The following is a 13,496-nucleotide window of genomic DNA, read 5'->3' on the forward strand; positions in this document are numbered from 1 at the left end:
CAGTCTCTCCTGGCCCCTCCCTGCATCACAATTAAACACTTTCTGAAACTACTGGGAAGTTGCTGCAGTAAAGACTGTTCCTCCTCCTCTGACACACAAGCAGAAATTTCTTATCTGCTCTGCTAATTAGATCACTCACTGAGGATGCGGCTGCCAGGATATCTCCTCATCTTCCTGCTCTCACACATATGATTTGGTGTCACCTCTTCAGACAAGAGACCCTGGTCAAAGCTCCCAGCTGACACTCTCCAACACCCCCCTCCATATCCACCTTTGGACTGCAACAGGGCTGTTACCAAAGGCACCAGGCATCTCCCCCAGACAAGACTCAAAACCTGATCTTCACATTTATTCACTCTCATAATCAGCTGCCATCAAACATGTTTCTGTTCTTGCTCTCAGGCTGAGGGGTTAAGGAGTTGCTTTACAAAAGAGCCCTTGTTACTTGGAAGTCTTTCCAGTGAGACGCTACAGCCTGGAAGTAGCTTGCTTCTATACTTATGTCGTACAATGACTTTAACTGGAAATGAGTATATGACCCTGGACATTGTGATTGATTGACCACCAGAAGATTCTTGGCTTGTTTCCTATTGAGCCTAAACTGGAGATGTGGTCTTAAATCTCTTATGTAAAGCCCTATTCTGTGTGTCCAAGCAGTTGTTAGCCGCTATGAAGCATTAAGCAGTAACACGGAGGGTTAGGGGAGAGACATTTGCCACCTGTGCTTAGGTGACGTAAGTCCAATGGCTTAACACCACGTTGTGCATTTCACAGGGCACTTCATCATCAAAATACAGTTCTTGCTGTGTTTGTTAAAGAAGTCACCAACTCGGACACGTTTCTTTTCGGCTAGATCCACAAAAAAGAGGCTCTATATTCAGTACTATGACACTAGTGAGAGTTAGAGCACTGCCTCTTTGGCAGGATGCTCATGATTATCATATTCATTTATCATTCACCATCACCTCAGAAAAGGAAGGCAAGATAGCAGACTTTTACATATCAGAAAATGAAGACCTCACTGCTAGTAAATTATATTCTATGAATAGCAGCAGTTTTAAAAGGAGATCAAATTAAATTTTAGTTTAAAAGAAAAAAGAAAATTACTTAAGGCAGTTTTAAATCTGTAGAACCCTACACAGCAACATAGATGCAAAGTTTCTATACATCGTCAGTCAGGTGAAAAACTGCCAAACTTGTAACAAAAGGCTCTGGAAGAACCACTCGGCACTGTCCGCATCACCTCTCGATTAGACGCTGCCATCCCTGCAGCAGACAGCAGAGTGTGCAGCATGATCCCATGCTCCAGCCTGGGATGCCAGCCTTAGGCTTTCTATACCAGCAGATACACAGATCGCAAGGAAACCTACCGGCGTAGTGGTAATTTGCCAAAGGGTGACACTTCAATCTCAGTGGCTTTCTCAACAGCAGCTTCTCAAGAGCAACCTAAATGAAAAAGCAGGGAAAAACAGAATTAGCAAATGCAGTCAGCTGCTGCTCACAACTGCATTTAGAAGACTATTTGGTACGAGGATATGAATTAATTTTCTCTCTTTTTTCTTTTCTGTCATACAAAATCACATCAAATTACTCCAAGGCCCATTAATGCTGTACCTCACAGAAGAGCACCTAATGCACACCTGTCCTGCCTGAATTAGCACAAATGTGGCTATTACTTAGCAACTCCCAGCTCTTCCCTCCCTTCTGCGTGCCACATGCAAATATGTTTATAGCGTTTGATTTGATAGTGTTAATCAATAGTAATATTTAATGGTTGATTTGATAGCATTAATATTTACAGTGTGAAGTCTTTTAGATTATCTGTTTAGGTCAACATCTGTCAGGAAAGACAGCAAGTACAGTTAATCCTCCTTTGGATCAGGGAGACAGGTGATTTGTGGATCCCTAAAAATTTTCCCCTGACAATGCAGAACCCCCTATATAGAAAATTTCATGTCCTGACAGTAAGTTCAGTCACCTACCTCAGACCCCTCATATACAGCTAAGAGAGCCTAAGGAAACCGGGACACAAGCTAAAAACTACTGTATTAGACAATCCCGTGAGATTTATTCCAGCTCTGTGTTCTGTTGCATTTTGTTTTACATTGGCTTTCCAGGAACTGGTGCAGGGCCTTGTCTTTCCCTAACACTGGGCAAAACGGATCTTTTGCCCTAGTTAACAACATACCCATCACTAAACTAATGCAAATATTTGAAATGCATTATTTATATGAGAACTGTGTGCAATTACCTCACAGTTCTGAACAAATAAGTAGATGTGACTGCTGCTACAAAAAAGGGTTTTTATAAGGGCTAGAAGAGGACTAAGCTCTCTGTGACCAAACATAAAGCTTGTGAAATATCAGGGCTGGAGCAAGCACTAGGAGACATTCAAAGCCCCAAGGCTATAAACTAAGTAATCTTATCTATATGAAATATACAGTAAGCCTTCAGAGAGGCACTGCTTTGAAATTTAAATTTGTTAAAGAATGAAAGGGAAAAGTCATTCCACAAAAATGTTACAGGATGTTTAAAGCATCACTGCGAATCAATCAGAAATCTCTTTTTTATATAACCATATCTAAATCCATTTAATAAAGCATGCTAATTTATCTGCAGAAGAGGATCATATCTCCCCTTTCAGCTTCTTATCTTACCATAATATCTCCTTTAGCTTCAAAGAGAGAGTGCAAAGCGTATTCTGAGTTAGTTCCTCCACCAGGTAACACACTGGAACAGCTCATATTTAGAAGGTCTTCCACTGTCAGAAACAAGTCAACATTTTACTGCTAATACAGTAGCCTGTCAGTCAAACATCCAGAGCAAAGCATTCTGTAATGCCGCTCAAAGGCCATGTAGTTCACGGCAGCAGCTTTCATACTCTCTCCCTCCCCAGTACCTCATCTCCTGGTTTTAGTATCACTCACTGAGGAGTGGATGTGACAGGATTTGCAGAGCAGATCCTTGGGATGGGACCGGCTGCTGCAGAGCCAGAGATTTAGCTGTAAGGCAGCGGCTTGCACAGGCCAGTGATGTTGCTCTGCCAAGAAGGCTCCAGCCAGGGTAGAGAAACAGAAATAAACCATGCTGGAAGCAGGAATAAACTCTAATCAGGACTGGTAGAAGCCACTGGAGCCTGTCACACTTCCTCTGAGGTATGGTCACAGGACAGGCCCAGGAGCCATCAGCTGCCTCTCATCTATGACCTCTGCCCATCCAGGCAGTTCACTACCAAAAAAAAACCCGCTTCCCAGCAATGACCTTTCCCCCTTGGCTGCCAGAAAGCAGTTAATCCAGACTTCACTTTAAGTGCCACTATATAACGCTGTTACTCCGAGCCTGTAGCGTGCAGTTTTGGTCTCTTGCTCTGCATTCTCAGTAATTAATACTCTCTTGAATATTTTGTACAGTATACACATGAGGAATCAATGTGAATTTCTTCAACAGGCACAGGGTGACACATGAAATTCTAAAACGGCAAGTCATTGTACCTCTTTGTTGGAAGACTTTGTTCTCCAGTTCCGGCCACGGTTTCCACACCAAAGTAGCCTTATGCACATCTTTCTCCATTAGCAATCTGTCCTGCAGCTCAGGAATATCAGCCTGAAACCTGGACCCAATATTGATTCGACTATAAAGACAAATAAATAAATAAATAAATATTCAAATACTACACAGTGTGCAGAAAGAAAACCCAGAAATCACTTTAGCATTCACTTTGTTTCTAACACAACTTTTATTACACTGCAGTGGCCGGAAATTGTGTCAGATTGCTTTACGCAATGCTTTACTCTCACTGGGATAAATACTTTGAAGTTAGAGAGAACTGATCTCTTGGGATCTCAATACACAATTTAAACTACACTGCGACATCACACCTTACGGATGACCCAAGCTAGCCTATACACGTGCTGACTAGCAAAAGGGCTAGATGCTGGAAACAACTTTCTGTTCCATAGAGAATGGCACTCTTCAGCTGAGAGCAGAAAGAGACATTAGAGCTGAGGGACAATCTTGCCCTGGAGAATCTATCAGGTGACACTTCTCCAAAACTCCATGCTTAATATATATAAAAGCGAGAGTACTGGATCAGCATACATTCTCCTCACAGCGCTCCTCCCAGCCATCACTAACCCATTTTTCACCTTCAGTGGCTCCCACCAAGCCTCTCCTAGCATTTTTGAACCACAACATTTGCATCTCCCACAGCTGCTTTGCTACCAATGTCCTCAGCCACCATCCAGATCAACCTTAAATGCATCCAGCCCAATGTGATTTCAGGAGTTGAACACTACCTATGCAGTTCAAAAGACTTCAGGCCGAGCTAGTCTACAAAAGCAGTGACAAAAACAATTGTTTTTCTTACGGTTCAACAGTCTGTTCTCCAGGCCCCGGCGTCACCGGAATGACACTTCCATCAATACTGTCTGAAACAGAGATCGGAGTTTGATTTTAAAATGGTATTTTGGTAACAACTTCATCGCTGCTGGTGCTCCACCTCCCAGGCTGCACTGCCACCTCCCTGTTAATATCAACATTACTCCAGTCTATCAAGCAAAAATTACCCTTTGTCAATATTTAGACAGAAACAGTTAAATTGTTGTAGGTGACAGAAATGTCCTAACTTGCAGAGGTTCTTACTGCCCTGATCATGTATGATTAGGCACCTTTTTTTGTGAAGCACTGAACAACAAATACTTAAAATGAACTCCATGTCTCAAATCAGATCTTTTCCCTCCACTTCAGAAGGCCTAGATGAAATGAGAGGTATGGTGGTCCTTTCTTGAGGCAGACCACATTGAAAGATCACAGCTTTACTTGCTGGTTAGGCTCCTCTATTCACTTTATGCTTTAACGCGACCTCTATAAAATCCAAGGCAAAAACCCTGATAAAGATGGACTTTTCCTATGAAGTAGCAGAACTGGCCATACATGTGAGCACATGTAAAAATCATCAGCGTGGTAACACCTGAAGAGAGGACAGTGGAATTTACTATGTACTGCCACTCTGTAAATGTAATACTTACTAGACCGACACAGGAGCACCCGTGGAGTAGGTGTCAGTGGAGTAAGTGGCAGCTGAGTATGTGAGGTGCTATGAGATGATGTGATAACACTACTGAAGAGACCAGATCCTTGCCGAACTGGACTAAGCATTGGTGGTGGAGTGTAGGGTGGGAGCTCATGTGTCCGGTCTAGCAGATGATCTCCGAGGACACGGGGAGAGCGAAGCTGACTCTGGTACAGGGTGGCACCGGAGTGAGACATGCTGAAGTTGAAGGAAGGAGGAGGTATGAAGAGAGGTTCGGGTCTGTGTCGATACTTCTTCTTGTCCTGCAATGGTTTGAAGCTTTCTTCCAATTTTACAGCACTTTGATGAGGTTTTTTGCTAATTTCCTAAATGAAAACATGCAAAACTTTAGTATTTAGGCACGCTTAAATGTGGTTTGCGCACAATCCCCTACAGTTTAGGGCAACAGCCACAGAAAAGCTGTTAACACCAGGCAGCTATTCAGGTACCACCCTAATAAGCCCGGCCAGTACAGTATCTGGTCCTACACAGAAACCTCAGAGGAGTGAGAAAAGCCAGGACAAATTACCCTCACCTCCCTCAACAATCCCTCTGGATCAAGGTAGGGCTGGGCCACAGGCACAGACATGGAGAGGCTGCACACACAGACTGCTGGGAGTTACTTCATTACACAGTCACAGTTTATTAAAAACTTCACATGAGATGTTTTCCAATGCATTTATTTTGTTTGACTACGAAGGACATGTGAGCTCAGTGAAATTACTGCAGTACTCAGCAGCAGGAAAGGAAGAAAAATGTAATAAATTCAAATTCTTTGCCTCTTATCACTACATTCCCATCAGCTTGAGTACAGTCCAGCTGCAACAAATCCTGAATTTAACTCTATCCTCTTTTCTTGGAGGAAAAAGGGTAGTAGATGACCATTTGGGATATTCACACAGTGTAACGTGCCTAGAATTATAGAATTTGAATGTTAAAAATCATTTAACGGTAAATCTCTGTAGAGTCTACAGAAGCAGAAGGCACAGAATTTGTGCCTCTGGATTTCTGGGGGGTGGGAGTGAGGTGGGAAGAAATAGGTTCTCAAGTTGTACTTTAAGAACACACAAAAGCTGGTACATGAACACAGTATTAAATATACTGCTTTCAGGTGTCGAGACCTTCTTTAGGATAAACTTGGAAAGCAGAAGAAAATTATTGACAGATAGGGTTACTCCGGAATGTCTGCCTCATCTGGGAAATTCTACTACTACACAAAGTAAATTACTACAATGTATGTTTAGACAACATACATCTTTACACCATGGGTGGTTCTTGAGAATCACATTCACCCAATAAAAATCATGTTAAAGGAGCATTAGCACTGTCACCCTTTATTCCGTATGTTAATATGTTCCAGCTTGTGGAAATGTTTTTGATTACAGAGGTCCTGTCCTCTCTGTTAGATCATGGCTGTATCCTCTCCAACAGCTGTTGACATTTTTTCTCTCCAAAAAAATTTAAGTTTAAAAGAGTTTTTCTTTTGCAGGAAAAAATGTAGCTTTACAGAGAATTTTGTTGATAATGACATTCAGAACAGTGAAAGGGCGAGGGTTATCTATAACCCTGCAACCACAGACATAGTCCACCACGATGGTGAGCATTTACTGTTCATGGAGGAGAAAGGGGAAAATCCCCTAAACTCAAGGAAAAAATAAACGAACCAAGACCTACCCCCCTGCCCCAGAAGGCCAGATCCAAGTTTTTGATTAAGAGCTCATTTTGTTCTGCTCTTTAAATGTGAAAGTGCTAGTACTTCTCTCTCACTAGTATAAAGCAAGCTAACCAACCAAGACATCATCTTAGAAGTCTTATATACCTCCATCTCCTACGCTGCTTCAGCCTCAGTGTGGTTATGCCAACGCTACTTTCAAAAAAGATCACACTGAATATCAGGAGATCGTGATGTCCATGGGCTCTCAATGCAGAATTACCCCAATACTTTTCTGAAAGGTTCTCCAGGAACCGATTCCCATTAGCTACGACTGAATGCATCCTTGTGGGCCCTCCTGCTGCACCTTGACAGATACACTCTGGGTGGATTCTGATGGACCTCACTTGCCTGCTAGTTTCAACTCACTGTCCTGTAGCCTTGCTGAATATTTAGTTTCCTTCTACTGTTTGATTTTACTGATTCCGTAAGCTTTGTGGCAGCTTTTCTGGACAGCTCAAAGCACAGTATAAATAAATGCAACACAGCTCCAGTTCTTTGGTATTAAAAAAAAAAAAAAAGTCTCCAATGGCACAATCTCTTTACAGAAGAAGAAGGAACTTTAGATCTTTTGATCTTTGAATGTTTCCAATGCTACTGCTTATATAAAAGATAAGATCCAGAGAGGAAACTGTGTGAGTTTAGTTTGCTTGGGTAATAACAAAGACTGCAAGAATAATTTTTGAGTGAATGAATGTGCATTTGGCCAAACACCGGCAGATTTAATCACAGTCACTTTACATACGTTGCAGAAATACACAAGCCCAAGCCACCTACTCTGATGTCTCTAGAGAAGACCTCCCACTCAGAGCTCAAGGATTCAGAAAAGACTGTCCCTTTTCTCTCCAGAAAATAGAAATAGAGAAGAAAAACTACATTGCTGAGTTACAAGCTAAGTATTGTGAGACACTGGCTTCTGCAGTAAAGTGGAAGCTTATGTGTAAAACCTCCATCTGAAAGGAAGGGAGTAAAAGGTATTTTACGTATTAAAAATCAGTGTGTATGTCTGAGTGAAGGGTCAGGAGGGAGGGTGATAAATACACAAATATTATAGGAGTCACCCACGATATGCTGTCCTGTCATTTGGCCAGCAGCCTCACGAGGAGAAGGAAAAAAACATAAAAATCACAAGAGTATTTCTCTGCCTTATACTGATAATACCATACAGTACTTATACTCCCCAGTAATCTCTTATCATGGCGTAGTCTGCAAGCATGGATTTGAAGGAACGAGCAGCATCTCTTCCTACACTAGAACACAAAATAAATACTGCCTGCTCCAGGACTCTTTCAGGAAAACAATAAAGAGCATTCTCACATCTCATTCAAGTGCTCATCAATTCTTCGTGCTGCCTGACAATTTCAGTTTTATGAGCAAAATGAAAGCACTAAGCACAGCTATTTTTCATATATCAGAATTCCCAGTGATTAACCCATAGATCTGATGCATGCAGAGAGAAAGGAGAAATGACTTCATTGCAAAATTCCGAGTCGGCAAGCTTCATATTGGTTTAGAGCACACACCGTAAGCACTGCACAGTGCTCTCCTATCTTGGGCTGAAATGAGAAGCACATATATCTGACCTTAAAAAACGGGAAGAAATAAAACTGCTGAATTTAAGCAATAACATAAAAACAAAGCAGCCTGAAAAGGAAAAAACAAAAACAGTAAAAAGATACTAAATCCCTTTGTTCTAGTGGGATAAAAGCATATCACATTCCAATTTCAAATTCTTTATTTTCAGCTTAGGCCTTGATTCCCCAGCAAAGGGAAAATTAGTATTTTCAAATCACTCAGGAAGAAATGCTATGATGCTACAGGCCTTTTTTGTTTATTAGGCATCATTAAGATTCTGGAAAATATTCTAAAACACAGACATTTAGAAAGCAAAGGGATTTAACAAGCACAGCACAGTTAGTGGCAAGAAACGCAGCACTCACAGAGGATGAGCAGGGGTTGGCCACTTTTGGACTGCACGGTGGAGAGCAAGTCATCTTCACGAGAACGGGCATCTCATCATCTGACACAGAGTTGGCAGGCTTGTCTTTGACTGTGGCAGAGCTGGCAGAGGGCTGCGTGCTGGGCTCAGGTGACAGAAGCTTTACAGGGACAGACACTGGCATGACGATGGGCGCGAGGCTATCCACCTCTTTAGGCAGCGGCTGCTGTGGTGGTTTCTCTCCTTCATCCTGTACAGACAATTAAAGGCTTTCAGCCCGAGCGAGGGAGGGCTACTTCTGGATCGATAAACTAGGCAACGTATGCACCGTGGCTGAAAAGAAGTGGCCAGGGTTACAAAACACACAACAGCGTTGCTTCTTGGACTCTTTATTTGCCTTGAACAAAGCTGGCAGATTACTTATGACTCCTACATAGGATTCAGCCTCAGTGATAAGTAATCAAATTAAGCATTTTTACAAGACAACTTGCAGGAGGGGAGATAAACACATGCCCTTTTTATCACTATAAAGACAAAATTCCCCATCACCCACCTAAAAACAAAGACACAGATGGCGTAACTCTGGTAGATCTTTGCCTTTGTGGTATTCCCTGTTAGGACAGAATTTCTAAAATATCGGGACAGAGAAAGACTGACTGACAGGGCAAGTTATTTTTATGCAGAACAATTCAAACCCACATTTTTGGTGTGGTATTTGTTGATACCTATAGAACTAAAACACTTGGGAAGAAACCTGTCAAAGATTCAACAATCCTGCTCCTGCAATTAAAGCCTGGGAAGGCTTCCAATAAACATCCCTTAGTCATCCGAGTAGTCCAAATGAAAATAAGGAAGACTTGATGTTCCTGGTATTTCTAATATAATAAACAAACACAAGGGGGGGAAAAAAAAATTTAGATGCTCCTGACATGGCTTTGTAGGATGTTTTTGTAACATGCAAAGAAACAGAGAGGGACAAACGCTGTGCTGTCCTCCACCACAGTCTCGGACTCTAAAGCAAGACTTCTGGCCTATAAACTAGCAGAATTATGTGTATTTCTACATATGCAGAGTGTGACGTAACAAAAAGAACAAGTTTTGACAGCAAAGCAAAGCATGGCAAAGCAAGCAAACATCGACACAGAAAGGAGAGCGCCAAATACTGAAGTAAAACAAACTGCTACCTGTTTGAAGTTCGGAGATGCTCTTACTCCTCCGTGTGACCTCATGTGACCATTCAGAGCAGGCAAACTCTTAAACTCCTTCAAGCATATTGAACACATTAGCTTGTTCTTCGCATCAGCTCTCTCAGGAAGTGTTTCTCTGTTCTGGCCACTATTTTTATTTTCATTTTTTTTTAGCACGGAACAGAAGAAAAGACGTTAGTTTGGCATGTTCCCTTTGTTGCAGGGGAAGCTTTTTAGTCAAGGAAGTCAATAAACTTTTACAGCTACGTGGTTATGAAGTGACAAGTAAGCATGGTCTGAGTGCTGTGGAATACATAGGCAATAACCTAAATCGACTGCTCCCAAGATGGGGAGAAGGAAAGATTCAAGTAGGACAGGCTCATCAAAACATGTCTCTCAGTATGGAAGAGACCAAGAACCGACTAGATCTATGGGGACAGACCTACACTTCCCCGCCTGTGACAGCACCTAACGAGTACGTGGACGTAATCCCCCTACTTAAGGCAGATAACCATGCTGGAGGACACCTCAGCACTTGAGGTGAGACTTCAAGAGAAACAGAAGATCGTGGCTGCCCAAGACACAAATCTAAACCACCCATAGTCTCTTCTCTTACGAAGAGCAAACTGCTCCCTGATTTTTTTTTTTGGAAAGACAAAGCACTTGTTTGATTTTGTTGCTGTGGGGGAGGGTGAAAATCACACAAACTTACATTCACAAAGCTAAAGACGTTTCTAGAAGAGCAACATCTATGACCTACTCAGAGTGCATGCCCCTCCCTCTAAACCACAGCACTCCTCTGTATTTCTTATATTCTTAAACTGAAATTAAAAAGACCAAAAAAAGTCTTTTAAAAATACCTTTGTTCTGGGGAGAGCGGCTGCAGTCTGCCATCTGACAGTTGCACCTGCTATCAACGGAGGAGAGGGGAAAAGAGGGGAAAAAAAAGAGAAAATAATTTTTCAGGAAATATTAATGCATAAATGAAGGTCCTCACAGCATTATGTTTTCATTTTGTGTATGATTTTACTAATATTAAAAGCCTTTGAGCTGAGAGTCTTACACGTTTCTACCAAACCAGTGCCTCTGTGAGCACGGCTAGTGAAAGTTTTCTTACACTCACCCACTCTTTGAAGCCTTCGCTCTGACCCAGAAGTATTAGTTTTGGAAATGGGGAGTTGACTAACTCTTCCTGCACAACCGAGCCCTCAGGCATTGAAAAATTACTGAGAGCACTTTGTTGTAACTGGGTCCCTCCTCTCCAGAAACTCAGGCAGAATTTCCCAAAGCCTTTGCGAGGGAAGGGACAGCCCCGGAGCGGCGGCAGCTCTGTGTTGCCTCCAGCCTGGCCCGAAGCCAACCCAGGGATGTAGACAGGAGAAGCCTGTTAACGCAGTTCCACAAAACATCCCAGTGACACCCACCGCTCACATCCTAACCTTCCCGCTCTCCTGCAACCACTTCCTTTCCACACCTTGCTATTCTTCCGTAAAACAAGTTTGGCTGAGCAGGGATCTAAAATATTACTTACCTGAGGCCACGCGGCGCTGGGAGAGTCTTGCTGAGAGCTTTTGTTGTTCAGATGAACTCCCGAGGGGGGCAAAAGAGTTCGATGAGGGCCAGCATTACCTACAGAATTGATCTCCTGCCGTGCGGGATCCTCCGTGGTCTCTGGTGGAGTGAGGCCAACGTGGGAGTTCAGAGATGGTGCTCTGCTCTCACTCGGGTATTGCTTCTGCTGATCTTGCTGCGGCAGTAAACTCTGCGGGTACAAGTGCCTGTACTGTTCGTGTGGGTCTTGGTAGCAATACTGAGGCACTGCTCCCAACTGGATAAGCTGCACAGGATGACTTGGATCCTGAGGGTACTGGTGCGGTTCATGCATAGTCTTTGGATCGTGTTCCCTGTGATACGGAGGAAGCGGCAATTGCATCTGTTGCTGCTGTTGCTGTAACTGCTGCATGACAGGTTGCGTTTGGTAATACTGAGCTATTTGCATTGGACACTGCCGCTGCTGCTGCTGCCGAGTTGGCTGTTGCTGCTGCTGCTGGATCTCCTGTAGCGAGAGCCGCTGATGTCCCTGCTGCGGCTGAGCGTAGTATTGAGTCTGCTGCAAGTGCTGCATCTGCTGCGGTAAGAGCTGCTGGGACTGCATTTGTTGGACGTGCGTCTGTCCTTGCTGAAACGCGGAATGCATCTGCATTTGTGATAAATGCTGCTGGTAGTCGTAGTACAACTGTTGGTGCTGCATGACTTGCATTTGTTGCTTTTGCTGTGTGCTTGCAAAATTCTGGTGTGTTTGCTGTGGCACTGGTTGATATCTTTGTACAGTGGAAGTTACAGGCTGTTGCTCAACCGCTGGCTTCTGGGACAGCAGCTGCCTGAGCGCGCTGTCACCAGCATTATCCACCATCGAAGACTCCGTGTGCAAAACCTGAGCCATGTTGTTGACTTGAATCCTCAGATTTTGGTTAGCAAATACTTGCGTAAAGGAGTCCAATTTATGCAGGACCCCACTGGTAATTTTTTGTGATCGATTTTCACTGGGTTGAGAGTAAGAATATTGGTATCCGTCGTGGGACTCCCCCTGCCCGAGGGGGCTCCACATTGCGCTTTGATTATTCAAATTGTTCCGCACTGGGACATGGTTTCCTGAGCCAGAATGTGTCCAACTGGTTTGTCTAGATGTATCCATTGACCCAAGACTTTTTGAACCTACAGGCAAAGCTATACTGTCTCTTGAATCTTGGGGAAACTGGGGGGAGAGAGGGGATGCTTGGGAGGCATCCATAACAGATGTCCCATAGCTATGATTTAGAGATGGAAGGGAGTTCATTTGGTGTTGTTGGTAGTACAAGTTCTCGTTGCTGTTGGCAGTATGGTTAGTTTTATACAATTGCTGGTCCCCCATTTTTGGTCACTTCTGTTCCAAACTTACAGGCACGCAAACCATTGAAATCTCTATGAACCCTGAGATAGCTGAGTGAGGGGAAGGGGGGGGGAGGGGAAAAGAAGCTAGAATTACTTATAATTCAGCATGTCCACGTGCATTGCAAGGACTAATATTTCCTCCAGTCTGCCGGTAATTCCAATCTCAGACTCGACGTTGCTTCACATCTTCAATAAATGGACCACAGCGCAAATCCTACACAGATCAATAGGTTCAGTGTGCCAGGCACCTGTGCAGTAAGAGAAAGACAAGGTAAGTGCTGGCTCTCTGAATAAACTGTTATTGTTATTGCCTCAAAGGAAACTGTAAAATCTCCTAGTTTGAAATACATAATCAGATGCAAAATTGTAGCAGCTGGGCTATTCCAGAGCTGTTAGATTACTTCATCTCATCCCATTATCCTGCCTCTTCTCTAGTGCTCTGATAAAAACATTCTGCCAAACCAATAAAGGCTTATTCTTCAAAACTGCTTTTTTTCCCCTAAAGTATATGAACATTCAAGCAGTTTTAGCCAGACAGTTAACTATCACGCCAAGTCACCTCCCTAGTGTTATAGCCTTATTGTCAGAAGCAACATGCCCATTTTATGACACAAAAGCAAGTACTGTGGACACCTCCACAAAGGCCTGAAAAGGCAG

At 43.1% G+C, this 13,496-nt stretch overlaps 1 protein-coding gene across 8 annotated transcripts in view; it reads right to left on the reverse strand.

The window, feature by feature from the left end:
• TRERF1 (transcriptional regulating factor 1) overlaps positions 1 to 13,496 on the reverse strand; it is a 102,202-nt gene that overhangs the window by 10,565 nt on the left and 78,141 nt on the right. For 5 of the 8 annotated variants that reach the window (XM_063328544.1, XM_063328540.1, XM_063328541.1 and 2 more), the window contains 9 exons: positions 11,440 to 13,087; positions 10,769 to 10,818; positions 9,906 to 10,056; positions 8,723 to 8,971; positions 5,028 to 5,397; positions 4,367 to 4,427; positions 3,492 to 3,631; positions 2,658 to 2,761; positions 1,371 to 1,446 (listed from right to left, as the gene is read on the reverse strand). In XM_063328544.1, the coding sequence (XP_063184614.1) occupies positions 1,371 to 1,446; positions 2,658 to 2,761; positions 3,492 to 3,631; positions 4,367 to 4,427; positions 5,028 to 5,397; positions 8,723 to 8,971; positions 9,906 to 10,056; positions 10,769 to 10,818; positions 11,440 to 12,819 (2,581 nt within the window). In that variant the 5' untranslated portion in view covers positions 12,820 to 13,087. The remainder of the gene's footprint in view (positions 1 to 1,370; positions 1,447 to 2,657; positions 2,762 to 3,491; positions 3,632 to 4,366; positions 4,428 to 5,027; positions 5,398 to 8,722; positions 8,972 to 9,905; positions 10,057 to 10,768; positions 10,819 to 11,439; positions 13,088 to 13,496) is intronic. The other 3 variants (XM_063328545.1, XM_063328547.1, XM_063328546.1) reach the window with 3 other exon arrangements.

The sequence above is a fragment of the Chroicocephalus ridibundus genome, chromosome 3 (assembly GCF_963924245.1).
Source record: "Chroicocephalus ridibundus chromosome 3, bChrRid1.1, whole genome shotgun sequence".
Taxonomy (NCBI): Eukaryota; Metazoa; Chordata; class Aves; order Charadriiformes; family Laridae; genus Chroicocephalus; species Chroicocephalus ridibundus.